General features: G+C 47.6%; 1 protein-coding gene across 1 annotated transcript in view; it reads left to right on the forward strand.

The window, feature by feature from the left end:
- The window catches only part of LOC137340983 (sphingosine kinase 1), an 81,447-nt gene that overhangs the window by 53,691 nt on the left and 8,919 nt on the right, over positions 1-18,837 (forward strand). The window contains exon 4 of the mRNA XM_068003777.1: positions 17,122-17,237. Within this exon, the coding sequence (XP_067859878.1) occupies positions 17,122-17,237 (116 nt within the window). The remainder of the gene's footprint in view (positions 1-17,121; positions 17,238-18,837) is intronic.

An 18,837-nucleotide genomic window follows, 5' to 3' on the forward strand; every position in this document is an offset into this window, starting at 1 on the left:
TTTGTACTATTTGTATTGTAGATTTCCCCTGGGTCTTCCCCTCTCTTGCTGCTCTCAACTTTATTCCCTTCTGACTCCCCGCTCAGGTTCCCATCCCCCTGTTATACTGTCGGACAGAGTATTAATCAAGAAATAAGAGGAGCTCGTAACAAAGGTAATGCAATAATCGTGGGGGACTTTAATCTTCTTATAGATTATCAAATTGGCAAAAGTACTTTGGAGGACAAGTTCATGGAATGCATTCGAGACAGTTTCCTAGAACAATGCATCATGGAACCAACCAGAGAACAGGCTATTTTAGACCTTGTATTGTGTAATGAGTCAGGGTTAATTAGTAATCTCATAGTAAGGGATCCTCTGGGGAAGATTGATCATAATAATCACCACCTTCTCAAGGGCAATTAGGGATGGGCAATAAATGCCAGCCTCACCAGTGATGCCCACATCCCATTAACGAATAAAAACAAAAGATAGAATTTCACATTGAGTTTGAGAGTGACGTACTTATGTTGGAAACTAGAGTCTTAAACTTAAACAAAGTCAATTACCTGGGTATGAGGGGCGAGTTGGCTAAGGTAGATTGGGAAATTAGATTAAAAGATATAACTGTAGATAAACAATGGTGAACATTTAAAGAAATATTTCATAATTCTCAACGAATATACATTCCACTGAGAAATAAAAACTCCACAGGAAAAGTGATCCATCTGTGACTAACTAAAGAAGTTAAGGACAGTATTAGATTAGATTAAAAGAGGCTTATAATGTTGCCAAGAAGATTAGTAAGCCCGAGGATTGGGAGTGTTTTAGAAATCTGCAAAGGATAACCAAAAACTTGAGTATATTCAAGGCTGAGATCGATAGATTTTTGGACTCTAAGGGAATCAAGGGATATGGGGATCAGGCGGGAAAGTGGAGTTGAGGTCAAAGATCAGCCATGATCTGATTGAATGGTGGAGCAGGCTCGAGGGATCGTATGGCCTACTCCTGCTCCTATTTCTTATGTTCTTATGATGTGGAAGTTCTTGGATGTTGTTGCAGCATCACCCGTCTAGGAGAGTGTTGAGAATTTCATCACACTCCTGATTTAAGCCTCATTAGATCCATGTAGATGGCGGAGAGACATTGAGGGATTGGAAGGGGAGCCACTTGTTGCAGTTACCCAGTCTCTGCCCTGCCCTTGTAGCCATGATGTTGATATGGCTGGCCTAGTTAAGATTTGTAGAATCGTAGAAAGTTACGGCACAGAAGGAGGCCATTCAGCCCAACATGTCCGTGCCGGCCGAAAAAGAGCCACATCCTTTATATTTCACTTACTTACATCATTTTCTGCTTCCACCACTACCTGTCCAAATTGCACTTGGAGCTGTGCTAATGAGCTGACCTCAGACGATTGGGTGGAAATGGCACCTTTCCATCAGAGTCTGTCTAAAACCCACTGCTAAATATTTGGGTCTAAACTATACTGACAGCAGAAAATCTACCCTAGAGTGTGAGACGGTTAAGAGATTGTGAGATTGAGCATGAAGGAAACTGACAGTGTAAAAGATTCTGTGTATGAGATGACGATTGTGAGATACTGGGGTCGATTTTAGGATGGCCGAGCTGGTGCGTTGGGGGGGCTCGTAAAATCGGGGAATCCTGGAGCGGGTCCGGAGCCCGGCTCCAACCCACCCACTTCTGGGTTCCCCAGTGACGCGTTAGGGTGTGCGTGCAGCTCCTGCATGCGGGACGCCCACCGGCAGTTAAAGCCGGCGGGATGACAATTTAAATACTTACCTAGTTGAGGTATTTCAGACCTCATTGAGTGGAGATTTTGGCAGGGGTGCAATTTTCATGGATCCTCAGCGTGTTTCCCGTGCTGTGGGAAACACTCCCTGTCGGAGTAGACGTGTTTCAGCCAGCAGCCAGTGGGAAATGCAAAGTATTATTTGACAGTTGGGGGGGAAACCTCATTTATTGCAGCAGGGCACTCTGTCACTTCAGACAAAGTTTTGGCTGCAACACCTTTTGTCTTTCCACTCAAAATTATTAATTTATACCCTAAACTCTGCTGTGCAAACACATTTACCCACTTTGCGGACCCCCTCAAACTCACACCGTTAGGATGGGGAGTGCCATGGCTGCATTCATCACTCCATTCGAGAACGAGTAACATCACCAGCCTCGCCAGGCACGCCGTCCACCTCCGCCACCTGGAGCTCCACAACACAGTGCTGCACCACAGGCACCTGCACAAAATAATCGTGCAACTACACATACACCCATTGTAGCGTGACCCAATGGGTGGCATCAAGGGTGTTCATGGAGAACCTCATGAAAGGGACTTATTGCACAAGCCAGTCAAGACCTGGCAGCAGTGGTGACAATATAATATTTAATGTGAGTTGAACCAAAATCAAATATAAATAAAAAAACATGACAAACTGTCAAACACCCTTGTGCATCCCCTGTGGCTGCAGCAGAGGTAGTGGCAGGTTGGGTGAGCGTGACCGTGAAAGAGATGCATGAGAGGGTGAGTATGAGACAGAGCCATGAGATTGTATGAGGATTGGGTTGAGTGGTAGTGGTGGGATGAGTACTGTGGAGGTGAGTAAGTGCAGGTAAGATGAGGATGAGGTTTGAGTGGGTGTGAGGAGTGATGTGATAGAGTAGTGTTGGCAGTGCAGAAGGAGTTGTGGGGTGGGGGCGGTGATGTGGAAGACGGAGTGTAGGGGAATGAGTAAGTGTGCTCACTTTGGTGACCTACTTAGGTCATTGAAGCGCCTCCTGCACTGTATGCAGGTGCGCGATATGTTGGTGGTGCTGCTGACCTCCTCTGCCACCTCAAGCCAGGTCTTCTTGGTGGCAGAGGCAGGCCGCTTCCTCCCATCCGCCGGGTAGAAGATCTCCCTCCTCCTCCTCACCCCATCCAGTAAGACCTGGAGTGAGGCATCATTAAACCTGGGAGCAGCCTTTCCCCTGGGCTGCTCCATGCTGTAATTTTGGTTGTTTGCTGCAGGAGCAGCATTGGAGGACTGCCCCTTTAAATAGGGCTCCTCCAGCTGACAGCCTGTGATGTGGGTGCACAGTCAGCCCACTGCGCAGGTTTCCAACGGGAAACCGGGAAGCCACGGTAAGTGGCTTCAATTTACTCACGATCACGTGGGGAACGCACCGATTTTACTGGGCGGGTTACCCACACGCCCAGTCGACCCGCCCCGCTGCCAACCCACCTCCCAGGTAGTATCGGGGCCATAGTGTCTGAGAAATTGCCCCGATTATAAAGGGGGATGGGTAATGTTTCTGGGGATGTGAAGGCCTGGCCTTGGCTTGATCCACTACCAGGTCGGTGGGTGTGTGTGGGAGTGCGGGGGCAGGAGGCCGGAGCCCGGAGCCAAGGTTCCTTGAGGATGGTCCCCAACCGTCAGTGGGGAGGGGGGAGCCTGGGGGCAAGGGAGGCCTGAGACCTCCTCACGAGGCCCAGAGGAGCACTCCTGCTCGTCCTAGCCCACAGGGAAACCTCAAATAAAGTTATAAAACCTACGTGCTGGGCCTCTTCTGGTCCACGATCCAGCTCCCAGCAGGTCTGGCCTGGGGGAAGTTGTCACTGCTCCCCCTCCCACTTAAGCCTCCTGGTCGCTTCTCCCGCTCCCTCCCCCTGCTCAGGCCTCCCACTGAAGCCTCCGGTCCTGGTCCCCCACCCCCGCTCCCGCTCAAGCCTTCAGATCACCGTTCGCCCCCTCCTCCCTCCTTCTCCCCCCGCTCAGCTCTCTGACTAAAATTGCAGATCGCGATGTGATGACCTCATTGGACCAGATCTGCATATTTAAAGAGACCTCGCTCCCTTCCTGCGGGTGTCCCGCTCGTCTACTCAAAACAGCAGGTTAATATTGGTTAATAACGGGATTGGAGGGGGTAACTGACTGCTCTCATTTTAATTGCCATCATCACCGCCCCCACTCCCCACCCCCCCAGCCCAGCTTACGCCAGGTGGGTGGAGTTATAATCAGGGCCATTAAGTGTGAGATAGACATTAAGCATGTATACGCGATTGAAAGTGAGGGGGGTGATTCAAAAAAATGAGAGAAAATGAACATGTGAAAGAAGTGACTTTCTGGTATGGAGTATCCCAACCAGGAGCAGATATTGGGAAATCCTGGGAATGAATGTGATGGTAGTGATTTCCCACTATATGCTCCACTGAGTATGAGAAGATTGAATGTGAGATAGTGATTCAAAGAGCATGTGAACGAATGTGTGAGGGAGAGATTTTTTTGTGATCAGTCAAGTATGTAACACGCAGAGAAAATCATCATGTTTAATGGTGTTGGGGGCCAAGCGACAGGTGAGATCCTAAATGAATATTTCGCATCGGTATTTACGGTTGAGAAAGGCATGGATGTTAGGGAACTTGGGGAAATAAATAGTGATGTCTTGAGGAGTGTCCATATTACAGAGAGGGAGGTGCTGGAAGTCTTAACGCGCATCAAGGTAGATAAATCTCCGGGACCTGATGAAATGTATCCCAGGACGTTATGGGAGGTTAGGGAGGAAATTGCGGGTCCCATAGCAGAGATATTTGAATCATCCACTGCTACAGGTGAGGTGCCTGAAGATTGGAGGGTAGCAAATGTTGTGCCTTTGTTTAAGAAGGGCGGCAGGGAAAAGCCTGGGAACTACAGACCGGTGAGCCTGACATCTGTAGTGGGTAAGTTGTTAGAGGGTATTCTGAGAGACAGGATCTACGGGCATTTGGAGAGGCAGGAACTGATTAGGAACAGTCAGCATGGTTTTGTGAGAGGAAAATCATGTCTCACGAACTTGATTGAGTTTTTTGAAGGGGTAACCAAGAAGATAGATGAGGGCTGTGTAGTAGACGTGGTCTACATGGACTTTAGCAAAGCCTTTGACAAGGTACCGCATGGTAGGTTGTTACATAAGGTTAAATCTCACGGGATCCAAGGTGAGGTAGCCAATTGGATACAACATTGGCTTGACGACAGAAGACAGAGGGTGGGTGTAGAGGGTTGTTTTTCAAATTGGAGGCCTGTGACCAGCGGTGTGCCTCAGGGATCGGTGCTGGGTCCGCTGTTATTTGTTATTTATATTAATGATTTGGATGAGAATTTAGGAGGCATGGTTAGTAAGTTTGCAGATGACACCAAGATTGGTGGCATTGTGGACAGTGAAGAAGGTTATCTAGGATTGCAACGGGATCTTGATAAATTGGGCCAGTGGGCCGATGAATGGCAGATGGAGTTTAATTTAGATAAATGTGAGGTGATGCATTTTGGGAGATCGAATCGGGCCAGGACCTACTCCGTTAATGGTAGGGCGTTGGGGAGAGTTATAGAACAAAGAGATCTAGGAGTACAGGTTCATAGCTCCTTGAAAGTGGAGTCACAGGTGGATAGGGTGGTGAAGAAGGCATTCAGCTTGCTTGGTTTCATTGGTCAGAACATTGAATACAGGAGTTGGGATGTCTTGTTGAAGTTGTACAAGACATTAGTAAGGCCACACTTGGAATACTGTGTACAGTTCTGGTCACCCTATTATAGAAAGGATATTATTAAACTAGAAAGAGTGCAGAAAAGATTTACTAGGATGCTGCCGGGACTTGATGGTTTGACTTATAGGGAGAGGTTAGATAGACTGGGACTTTTTTCCCTGGAGAGTAGGAGGTTGAGGGGTGATCTTATACAAGTCTATAAAATAATGAGGGGCATAGATAAGGTAGATAGTCAAAATCTTTTCCCAAAGGTATGGGAGTCTATAACGAGGGGACATAGATTTAAGGTGAGAGGGGAGAGATACAAAAGGGTCCAGAGGGGCAATTTTTTCACTCAAAGGGTGGTGAGTGTCTGGAATGAGCTGCCAGAGGCAGTAGTAGAGGCGGGTACAATTTTGTCTTTTAAAAAGCATTTGGACAGTTACATGGGCAAGATGGGTATAGAGGGATATGGGCCAAGTGCAGGCAATTGGGACTAGCTTAGTGGTATAAACTGGGCGACATGGACATGTTGGGCCGAAGGGCCTGTTTCCATGTTGTAAACTTCTATGATTCTATGATACCTGTGCACACTCATTCCCCACTCGGGCAAATTACCTCGGTATGAGTGTTGAGGTGCAGATTGGGTTAGTGACCCCCAAGTGTGTCCATTGATATTGCTGCAGTTTAGCAAACTAAAACCCGGCTTCCTGCTGGTTAACTAATGTGGACCATCCTCCCAATTAGGCCATTAGAGAGAATCATAGAAGGTTACAGCACGGAAGGAGGCCAATCGGCCCATCGAGTCCGCGCCGGCTCTATGCATGAGCAATCTAGCTAGTCCCACTGCCCGGCCTATCCCCATAGCCCTGCACATTTTTTCGTTTCAAGTACTTATCCAGTTCCCTTTTGAAGGCCATGATTGAATCTGCCTCCACCACTCCCTCGGGCAGTGCATTCCAGATCATAACCACTCGCTGTGTAAAAAAGTTTTTCCTCATGTCACCTTTGGTTCTTTTGCCAATCACCTTAAATCTATGTCCTCTGGTTCTTGACCCTTCCGCCAATGGGAACAATTTCTCTCTTATAAGAACATAAGAAATAGGAGCAGGAGTCGGCCAATCGGCACCTCGAGCCTGCTCCGCCATTCAATAAGATCATGGCTGATCTGATCCTAACCTCAAATCTAAATTCATGTCCAATTTCCTGCCCGCTCCCCGTAACCCCTAATTCCCTTTACTTCTAGGAAACTGTCTATTTCGGTTTTAAATTTATTTAATGATGTAGCTTCCACAGCTTCCTGGGGCAGCAAATTCCACAGGCCGACTACCCTCTGAGTGAAGAAGTTTCTCCTCATCTCAGTTTTGAAAGAGCAGCCCCTTATTCTAAGATTATGCCCCCTAGTTCTAGTTTCACCCATCCTTGGGAACGTCCTTACCGCATCCACCCGATCAAGCCCCTTCACAATCTTATATGTTTCAACAAGATCGCCTCTCATTCTTCTGAACTCCAATGAGTAGAGTCCCAATCTACTCAACCTCTCCTCATATGTCCACCCCCTCATCCCCGGGATTAACTGAGTGAACCTTCTTTGTACTGCCTCGAGAGCAAGTATGTCTTTTCTTAAGTATGGAGACCAAAACTGTATGCAGTATTCCAGGTGCAGTCTCACCAATACCTTATATAACTGCAGCAATACCTCCTTGTTTTTATATTCTATCCCCCTAGCAATAAAAGCCAACATTCCGTTGGCCTTCTTGATCACCTGCTGCACCTGCAAACTAACTTTTTGATTTTCTTGCACTAGGACCCCCAGATCCCTATCCACTCTGTCTCGACCCTTCATGATTTTGAATACCTCTATCAAATCTCCTCGCAACCGTCTCTGTTCTAAGGAGAACAATCCCAGCTTCTCCAGTCTATCCACATAATTTAAGTCCTTCATCCCTGGAATTGTTTTAGTAAATCTCCTCTGCAGCCTCTCTAAGGCCTTCACATTCTTCCTAAAGTGCGGTGCCCAGAATTGGACACAATACTACAGTTGTGGCCGAACCAGTGTTTTATAAAGGTTCATCATGACTTCCTTGCTTTTGTACTCTATGCCTCTATTTATAAAGCCCAGGATCCCGTATGCTTTTTTAACCACTTTCTCAACCTGCCCTGCCACCTTCAACGATTTATGATCATAAACCCCCAGATCCCTCTGTTCCTCCGGCCCTTTTAGAATTGTGCTCTCTAGTTAATATTGCCTCTCTTTATTTTTCCTACCGAAATGTATCACCTTGCATTTTTCCGTGTTAAACTTCATCTGCCATGTGTCTGCCCATGCCACCAGCATGTCTATATCCTCTTGAAGTCATAGAAAATAGGAGCAAGAGTAGGCCATTCGGCCCTTCAGGCCTGCTCCGCCATTCAAAATGATCATGGCTGAACGTCTAACTCAGTACCCTGTTCCTGCTTTTTCCCCATATCCCTTGATCCCTTTAGCATTAAGAAATATATCTATCTCCTTCTTGAATACATCTAATGACTTGGCCTCCACTGCCTTCTGTGGTAGAGAATTCCACAGGTTCACCACCCTCTGAGTGAAGAAATTTCTCCTCATCTCTGTTCTAAATGGCATACCCCGTATCCTGAGACTCCCCAGTTATCGGGAACATCCTCCCTGCATCCAGTCTGTCTAGTCCTGTTAGAATTTTATATGTTTCGATGAGATCACCTCTCATTCTTCTAAACTCTAGTGAATATAGGCCTAGTCGACCCAATCTCTCCTCATACGTCAGTCCTGCCATCCCAGGAATCAGTCAGGTAAACCTTCACTGCACTCTCTCCATGGCAAGGACATCCTTCCTCAGATAAAGGGCACCATTTTAGCACTCGCTATCGGGTGCGTTCCTGGCGGGGGGGCTCCGAAAATCGGAGAATCCCGGAGCGGGTCCGGAGACCGGCTCCAACCCGTCCACTTCCGGGTTCCCCACGGACGCGCCGGCGTGCGCGCGCAGCCCCCGCTGGTGGGAATCCCGCAGGCAATTAACTGACCTGATTGAGGGATTATGTGAGGAGGGGTCGGATTTTATAGCAAACTGGGACTGTTTCCCATACTGGGGGAAACACTCCCAGTTCAAATGGACCTGTTGCAGCCGTCAGCCTGTGGCAGCTGCAAAGGTCCATTTGACAAGGGTGGGCGGGGGGGTGGGGGGAGACCCTCACTCATTGCAGGAGGCCACATTGTCACTTGGGACAAAGTTTGGCCTCCACCACCCTCCTCCTGACAGTCAAAGTCACCAACCTGCACACTTACCCCGGGGTCCAGAGACATGTACCTACCTTGTGGACCCCCTCAGATGTACATCTTCTGGATGGGGGCCGCCGTAGCTGCAGTCATGACCTCCTCGGAGGGCGAACAGCATCACCAGCCTCGCCGGCCAAGCCGTCCACGCCGTCCACCTCTGACACATGGAGCTCCACAACAGAGTGCTGTGACACATCCACCTGTACAGCAGGAGGGAGGGCAACCGCAGAGAGGGATGTGTTGCAGAGGGCACTACCCTCGCCACAGGGTCTACAGACCGAGGCTCAGCTTTCTGGACCTCTCTGAGCAGCAGTGCACATGGAGGCTCAGAGTCACTCGACATGTAGCCGTGGACATCTGCAGCCTCTTTCATGCCGAGCTGCTCCCGGCTGGCCCGAGCACCATCTTCCTACCTGTCGCTGTCAAAGTCACCACTGCCCTCAACAACTTCTCCTCCGCATCCTTCCAGGGTGCCACCGGGGACATCGCTGACGTCTCTCAGCCGTCTGCACAAAAGAGCCCTGCAAATACACCTACACCCACTCTGCAGTGACACAATGGGTGGCATCAGTTGTGGGTCTTCATAGTGATCCTCAGGAAAGGGCATTATTGCACAAACCAGACAAGATTCGCAAAGACGTGGCAGTAGTGGTGACAATATAATATGTAATGTGAGTTGGTCAGAAATTCAATATAAGTAACAACCATGACAAACCCTCAATGCTCACAACACGTTTGCCTTACGCTGCCTACTGCACATATCTGATGCATGCCCTGTGGCTGCAGCACAGGTAGTGGCAGATTGAGTGAGGCTGACCGTGAAAGAGATGCATGAGAGGGTGAGTATGAGATAGAGCCATGAGATTGTATGAGGATTGGGTTGAGTGGTAGTGGTGGGATGAGTACTGGCGAGGTGAGTAAGTGCAGGAAAGATGAGGATGAGGTTTGAGTGGGTATGAGGGGTGATGTGACAGAGTAGTGTTGGCAGTGCCGAAGGAGATGTGGGGTGCGGGCGGTGATGTGGCAGATGGAGTGTAGGGGAATAAGTAAGTGTACTCACTTTGGCTGACCTACTGAGGTCATTGGAGCGCCTCCTGCACTGTATGCAGGTGGGCGATATGTTGGTGGTGCAGGTGACCTCCTCTGCCACCTCGAGCCAGGCCTTCCTGGTGGCAGAGGCAGGCCGCTTCCTCCCGCCGGGGTGGGGTGGGGGGGGGGGGAAATCTCTGTCCTCCCCCTCCTCCTCACCCCATGTATTGATACCTGGAGTGAGGCATCATTAAACTGGCAGCAGCCTTCCCCCTGGGCTGCTCCATGCTATAATTTTTTCCATTTGTTGCAGCATCTGTCAGCGGAGGACTGCCCCTTTAAATAGAGCTCCTCCAGCTGAGAGAGCTTACTGCGCATGCGCAGCCCGCCCGACGCGCAGATCAGCAGTGGGGAACCCAGAAGACCGGTAAGTGGATCCAATTGGGCTGCGATCGCGCGGGTGGCTGACTAATTTCACCGGGCGCGTGCCCCCCCGCAGCCCTGGTAACATCGAGCCCAAAGAGACCAAAACTGCACACAATACTCCAGATGTGGTCTCACCAAGGCCCTGTATAACTGCAGTAAGACATCCCTGCTCCTGTACTCAAATTCTCTTGCAATGAAGGCCAACATACCATTCGCCTTCCTAACTGCTTGCTGCACCTGAATGCTCGCTTTCAGCGATTGGTGTACAAGGACACCCAGGTCTCGTTGCACCTCCCCTTTTCCCAATCTATCACCATTCAGATAATAATCTGCTTTTCTGTTTTTACAACCAAAGTGGATAACCTTACATTTATCCACGTTATGCTGCATCTGCCATGTTCTTGCCCACTCACCCAACTTGTCTAAGTCACATTGGAGCCTCTTTGCATCCTCCTCACAGCTCACATTCCACCCAGCTTTGTGTCATCTGCAAACTTGGAAATATTACATTTAGTTCCCTCATCCAAATCATTGATATATATTGTGAATAGCTGGGGCCCAAGCACTGATCCCTGCGGTACCCCACCAGTCACTGCCTGCCACCCGGAAAAAGACCCGTTTATTCCTACTCTCTGTTTCCTGTCTGTCAACTAATTCTCAATCCATGCCAGTATATTCCCCCCAATCCCATGTGCTTTAATTTTGCACACTAACCTTTTGTGTGGGACCTTATCAAAAGCCTTCTGAAAATCCAAATACACCACATCCACTGGTTCTCCCCTATCTATTCTACTAGTTACATCCTCAAAAAACTCCAGTAGATTTGATAAGCATGATTTCCCTTTCATAAACCCATGCTGACTTTGTCCAATCCCATTAATGCCCTCCAAGTGTTCTGTTATCATATCTTTTATAATAGACTCTAGCATTTTCCCCACTACTGATGTTAGGCTAACTGGTCTGCAATTCCCTGTTTTTTCTCTCCTTCCTTTTTTAAATAGTGGGGTTACATTTGCCACCCTCCAATCTGTAGGAACTGTTCCAGAGTCTATAGAATTTTGGAAGATGATCACCAATGCATCCACTATTTCCAGGGCCACTTCCTTTAGTACTCTGGGATGTAGATTATCAGGCCCTGGGGATTTGTCAGCCTTTCGCCCCATTAATTTCCCTAGCACTTTTTTTTACCAATACTGGTTTCCTTCAGTTCCTCCCTCTCACTAGACCCTTGGTTCCCTAACATTTCTGGCAGGTTATTTGTGTCCTTCTTTGTGAAGGCAGAACCAAAGTATGTGTTTAATTGTTCTGCCATTTCTTTGTTCCCCATTATAATTTCCCCCATTTCTGACTGTAAGGGACCTACATTTGTCTTCACTAATCTTTTTCTCGACATATTTATAGAAGCTTTTACAGTCAGTTTTTATGTCCCTGCTAGTTTACTCTCATACTCTATTTTTCCCCTCTTAATCAATCTCTTCGTCCTCCTTTGCTGAATTCTGAACTGCTCCCAATCCTCAGGCTTGCCGCTTTTTCTGGCAATTTTATATGTCTCCTCTTTGGATCTAATACTATTCCTAATTTCTTTTGTAAGCCACGGTTGAGCCACTTTTCCTGTTTTATTTTTGCGCCAGACAAGAATGAATAATTGTTGTAACTCCTGCACATGTTCTTTAAATATTAGCCATTGCCTATCCACCGTCATCCCTTTTAGTAAAGTTCCCCAATCTATCATAGCCAACTCGCACCTTATACTTTTGTAATTTTCTTTATTTAGATTCAGGACCCTAGTTTCAGATTCAACTACTTCACTCTCCATCTTAATTCTATTATGTTATGGTTGCTCTTCCCTAAGGGACCCCGCATAACAAGATTGTTAATTAATCCTTTCTCATAGCACAATACCCAGTCTAGGATCGCCTGTTCTCTAGTTGCTTCCTCAACGTATTGGTCTAGAAAACCATCACGTACACACTCCAGGAATTCCTCCCCCACAGTATTATTGCGAATTTGGTTTGACCAATTTATATGTAGATTAAAGTCACCCATGATTATAGTTGTACCCTTCTTGCATGCATCTCTAATTTCCTGTTTAATGCCCTCCTCTACATCTCCACTTCTGTTTGAGACCAATAGACAACCCCCACCAATTTTTTCTGCTCCTTGGTGTCTACCACTATCCTCCTCACAGCTCACTACCCTTCCAAGTTTTGTCATCCTCAAATTTTAAAATTATGCCCTGTACGGGTACGGTAGCGTAGTGGTTATGTTACTGGGCTAGTAATCTAGAGGCCTGGACTAAAATCCAGAGTCATGAGTTCAAATCCCGCCACGGCAGCTGGCGAATTTAAATTCAATTAATTAATTAAATTCAATTAATTAAATAAAAAAATCTGGAATTAAAATACTAGTATCAGTAATGATGGCCATGAAACTACCGGATTGTCGTAAAAACCCATCTGGTTCACTAATGTCCTTTAGGGAAGGAAGCCTGCCGCCCTTACCCGGTCTGGCCTATATGTGACTCCAGACCCACAGCAATGTGGTTGATTCTTAATTGCCCTCTGAAATGGCCTAGCAAGCCACTCAGTTGTAAAATCTCGCTACGAAAAGTCATAAGAATAAAACCAGACGGACCACCCGGCATCGGACCACTAGGCACCGGACACGACAACGGCAAAACACTAAGCCCAGTCGACCCTGCAAGGTCCTCCTTACGAACATCTGGGGACTTGTGCCAAAATTGGGAGAGCTGTCCCACAGACTAGTCAAGCAACAGCCTGACATAGCCATACTCACAGAATCATACCTTTCAGCCAACGTCCCAGACTCTTCCATCACCATCCCTGGGTATGTCCTGTCCCACGGGCAGGACAGACCCACCAGAGGTGGCGGTAGTGATATACAGTCAGGAGGGAGTGGCCCTGGGAGTCCTCAACATTGACTCTGGACCCCATGAAATCTCATGGCATCAGGTCAAACATGGGCAAGGAAACCTCCTGCTGATTACCACCTACCGTCCTCCCTCAGCTGATGAATCAGTCCTCCTCCATGTTGAGCACCACTTGGAGGAAGCACTGAGGGTAGCAAGGGCACAAAATGTACTCTGGGTGGGGGACTTCAATGTCCATCACCAAGGGTGGCTCGGTAGCACGACTGCTGGCCGAGTCCTGAAGGACACAGCTGCTAGACTGGGCCTGCGGCAGGTGGTGAGCGAACCAACACGAGGGAAAAACTTACTTGACCTTGTCCTCACCAATCTACCTGTCGCAAATGCATCTGTCCATGACAGTATTGGTAGGAGTGACCACCGCACAGTCCTCGTGGAGATGAAATCCTGTCTTCGCACTGAGGACACCATCCAACGTGTTGTGTGGCACTACCACCGTGCTAAATGGGATAGATTCAGAACAGATCTAGCAGCTCAAAACTGGGCATCCATGAGGCGCTGTGGGCCATCAGCAGCAGCAGAATTGTATTCCAGCACAATCTGTAATCTCATGGCCCGGCATATTCCTCACTCTACCATTACCAACAAGACAGGGGATCAACCCTGGTTCAATGAGGAGTGTAGAAGAGCATGCCAGGAGCAGCACCAGGCGTACCTAAAAATGAGGTACCAACCTGGTGAAGCTACAACTCAGGATTACATGCATGCTAAACAGCGGAAGCAACATGCTACAGACAGAGCTAAGCGATTCCACAACCAACGGATCAGATCAAAGCTCTGCAGTCCTGCCACATCCAGTCGTGAATGGTGGTGGACAATTAAACAACTAACGGGAGGAGGAGGCTCTGCAAACATCCCCATTCACAATGATGGCGGAGTCCAGCACGTGAGCGCAAAAGACAAGGCTGAAGCGTTTGCAACCATCTTCAGCCAGAAGTGCCGAGTGGATAATCCATCTCCGCCTCCTCCCGATATCCCCACCATCACGGAAGCCAGTCTTCGGCCAATTCGATTCACTCCACGTGGTATCAGGAAACGGCTGAGTGCACTGGATACAGCAAAGGCTATGGGCCCTGACAACATCCCAGCTGCAGTGCTGAAGACTTGTGCTCCAGAACTAGCTGCGCCTCTCGCCAAGCTGTTCCAGTACAGCTACAACACTGGCATCCACCCGACAATGTGGAAAATTGCCCAGGTATGTCCTGTCCACAAAAAGCAGGACAAATCCAATCCGGCCAATTACCGCCCCATCAGTCTACTCTCAATCATCATCAAAGTGATGGAAGGTGTCGTCGACAGTGCTATCAAGCGGCACTTACTCACCAATAACCTGCTCACCGATGCTCAGTTTGGGTTCCGCCAGGACCACTCGGCTCCAGACCTCATTACAGCCTTGGTCCAAACATGGACAAAAGAGCTGAATTCCAGAGGTGAGGTGAGAGTGACTGCCCTTGACATCAAGGCAGCATTTGACCGAGTGTGGCACCAAGGAGCCCTAGTAAAATTGAAGTCAATGGGAATCAGGGGGAAATCTCTCCAGTGGCTGGAGTCATACCTAGCACAAAGGAAGATGGTAGTGGTTGTTGGAGACCAATCATCTCAGCCCCAGGGCATTGCTGCAGGAGTTCCTCAGGGCAGTGTCCTAGGCCCAACCATCTTCAGCTGCTTCATCAATGACCTTCCCTCCATCATAAGGTCAGAAATGGGGATGTTCGCTGATGACTGCACAGTGTTCAGTTCCATTCGCAACCCCTCAGATAATGAAGCAGTCCGAGCCCGCATGCAGCAAGACCTGGACAACATCCAGGCTTGGGCTGATAAGTGGCAAGTAACATTCGCGCCAGATAAGTGCCAGGCAATGACCATCTCCAACAAGAGAGAGTCTAACCACCTCCCCTTGACATTCAACGGCATTACCATCGCCGAATCCCCCACCATCGACATCCTGGGGGTCACCATTGACCAGAAACTTAACTGGACCAGCCATATAAATACTGTGACTACAAGAGCAGGTCAGAGGCTGGGTATTCTGCGGCGAGTGACTCACCTCCTGACTCCCCAAAGCCTTTCCACCATCAACAAGGCACAAGTCAGGAGTGTGATGGAATACTCTCCACTCGCCTGGATGAGTGCAGCTCCAACAACACTCAAGAAGCTCGACACCATCCAAGATAAAGCAGCCCGCTTGATTGGCACCCCATCCACCACCCTAAACATTCACTCCCTTCATCACCGGTGCACTGTGGCTGCAGTGTGCACCATCCACAGGATGCACTGCAGCAACTCGCCAAGGCTTCTTCGACAGCACCTCCCAAACCTGCGACCTCTACCACCTAGAAGGACAAGAGCAGCAGGCGCATGGGAACAACACCACCTGCACGTTCCCCTCCAAGTCACACACCATCCCGACTTGGAAATATATCGCCGTTCCTTCATTATCGCTGGGTCAAAATCCTGGAACTCCCTTCCTAACAGCACTGTGGGAGAACCGTCACCACACGGACTGCAGCGGTTCAAGAAGGCGGCTCACCACCACCTTCTCGAGGGCAATTAGGGATGGGCAATAAATGCCGGCCTTGCCAGCGACGCCCACATCCCGTGAACGAATATATAAAAAAAAAACTCCCAAGTCCAAGTCATTAATATATAGCAAGAAAAGCAGTGGTCCCAGCACCGACCCCTGGGGAACACCACTGTACACCTCCCTCCAGTCTGAAAAACAACTGTTCACCACTACTCTCTGTTTTTTGTCATTTAGCCAATTCTGTACCAAGTTGCTATTGCCCCCTTTATTCCATGGACCTCAATCTTAATAGCAAGCCTACCATGTGGCACTTTATCAAATGTTTTTTGAAAATCCATATTACACCACATCAACTGCATTGCCCATATCTACCCCCTCTGTTACCTCATCAAAAAACTCTATCAGATTAGTTAAACACGATTTGCCTTTAACAAATCAATCCACACTCGTCCAAGTGACTGTTAATTCTGTCCCGGATTATTGTTTCCAAAAGTTTCCCCACCAAGGTTAAACCGACTGGCCTATGGTTGCTGGGTTTATCTTTGCACCCTTTTTTGAACAAGACTTTGTAGAAGACTTTTGGATTCCCTTTTATGTTGGTCGCTAGTCTATTCTCATACTCTCTCTTTGCCCCTCGTATTTCCTTTTTCACTTCCCCTCTGAACTTTCTATATTCTGCCTGGTTCTCACTTGTCTTATCAACCCGACACCTGTCATATGCCGCTTTTTTCAGCTTCATCTTATTCTCTATCTCCTTTTTCAACCAGGGAGCTCTGGCTTTAGTTGCCCTACCTTTCTCCCTCGTGGGAATGCACCTTGTCTGTACCCGAATCGCCTCCTCTTTAAAGGTGGCCCACTGTTGAATTACAGTTTTGCCTGCCAATCTATGATTCCAATTTACCTGGGCCAGATCTGTTCTCATCCCACTGAAATTGGCCCTCCCCCAATTGAGTATTTTTACTTTAGAGTGGTCCGTGTCCTTTTCCATAGCTATGATACGATGATCGCTGCTCCCTAAATGCTCTCCCACTGACACTTGCTCCACTTGGCCCATCTCATTCCCTAGAACCAAGTCCAGCAATGCCTCCTTCTTTGTGTACAAGGCTGACTGAGTGTGAGGAGTATGAGTGAGATTGTTCTTTTTTCATTTGTTCCTGGGATGTGGGCAACACTGGCAAGGTCCTATTTATTGCCCACTCCTACTTGTCCTGAGAGTGGCCATCGTCTTGAACTGCTGCAGTGCTTGTAGTGATGGTGTGAGAGAAACTGAATATATGAATGGAGGGTGGGAAGAGGAGAGAGGGAAATGGAAAGTTGTGGTCCACAGATACAAAGATGGATAACTAACTAACTCACATCGCTCATTGAGGATGGATTTAGCCAGTCACAACACTTTGTAGTAAAACTGAACTAATCTGAGATTTTCTTATTAGGTGGTGAATGGTCTAATGGAGCGTTCTGATTGGGAGTCTGCGATCAAGAAACCACTGGGTATTCTTCCTGGGGGATCTGGGAACGCACTGGCCGCATCTGTCAACTATCATGCAGGGTAATGCCATTTATACAAACTGTCCCACAGTGTAATACAATTAATATCAACTGCAGAGTGAATTGTATATGCAGGTTGGTTCTTGTATCGGTTTGTTGAGATGGGTTACAGAGCATTGAGGCCATGACTCTGTTTCATATAATCACTCTTAAGACTAATGGTTGGAACAGGAATGTGGAACAGGAATGTACATCAGAGAGGGGATCGAAAAAGGAAGCCCTCTCTGATGTACATCAAAAAATGCCTCAGAACGAGGACACGACCCTTCCCTCGTACATCATGGGAGTTTCACTGTTTCCTATATCATGCAATCCTTATCTCTGCTTGATTTTGCTGCAAGGAGCAGCTTCTGAGGAAACAAAGTGTCCATGAAAACACGGCTTTTACTTCAGACAGGATTGCCAACTACATTAAAAATAGAATATGTTATTAACAATAAACACACTGCGATATCATTGCAGTTTCCTGATTTGCTCTCAGAACAGCTCCTGTGACATAGATCATTGCTGTGTCCATTCCACAGGGCAACTCACTGAATTTATCAGCTAATTTCTTACACAATTTTCAATAATATTAAGATATAACAGTTTGTAAATGGAATGAAATCTGCTATCAGGTTCCCAGAGACCTAGGAGATTCCTCCCAGGCACTGAAGCAAAAGGCTTTGATTGCTCTAAGGAGAACATTCCCAGCTCAGTAACCTTGGATAATCCTATACACTTGTTACAGTAGCTGCTGCACAAAGCAACAACAGTTTCATGTACTTTGAAAAAAAATTATCACAAAATTAGATAAAATGATTCAGAATTGAAAATCCCAGTAATTCCCTGCATGATGTTCAGAACTGTTAATATCTTTCGGCATCTGTGAGAGCCTGCAGGGCTGGTGGAGAATGTAAGGCAAAGGCTGACTGTTCTGCCCAACCTTTCTTATTGTGCTGTGCAGCACATAATCAGATCAATTTAAAAACCTCTCTCTAGATCAAGTGGAAGCTGGATTGTGACTCCCAGGAAGCAGCTCACCACCACCTTCTCAAGGGCAATTAGGGATGGGCAATAAATGCTGGCCTTGTCAGCGACGCCCACATCCCATGAACGAATGAAAAAAGCAGTCAAGGGGTCTAACTTGATGAAGATCCAGTAATCGATTTGACTCTGTTTATAGTAGTAGCTTGAACAGCACCACCGGATCTGGGAGAGCCAGCTTGTTCCTCCACAGCCTATGCAATGTAAATTACAAATAGATTCATAAAATGATACAGCACAGAGGGAGGCCATTTGGCCCATCGTGCCTGTGCCAGCTCTCGAAAAGTGATACCAATTAGTCCAACTCCCCCACTCTTTCCCCATAGTCCTACAAATTTTTCCTTTTTAAGCAGAGATCCAATTCTCTTTTAAAAGTTACTAATGAATCTGCTTCCAGACACTCTTTCAGGCAGCGCATTCCAGATCATCATAACTCACTGTTTTAAAAAAAATTCTCATCTCCCCCCTGGGTCTTTTGCCAATTATCTTAAATCTGTGTCCTCAGGTTACTGACCCTCCTGCCAGTGGAAAGTTTCTCCTTGTTTACTCGATCAAAACACCTCTAATAAGTCTCC

Source organism: Heptranchias perlo, chromosome 23, assembly GCF_035084215.1.
Source record: "Heptranchias perlo isolate sHepPer1 chromosome 23, sHepPer1.hap1, whole genome shotgun sequence".
NCBI classification, from domain to species: domain Eukaryota; kingdom Metazoa; phylum Chordata; class Chondrichthyes; order Hexanchiformes; family Hexanchidae; genus Heptranchias; species Heptranchias perlo.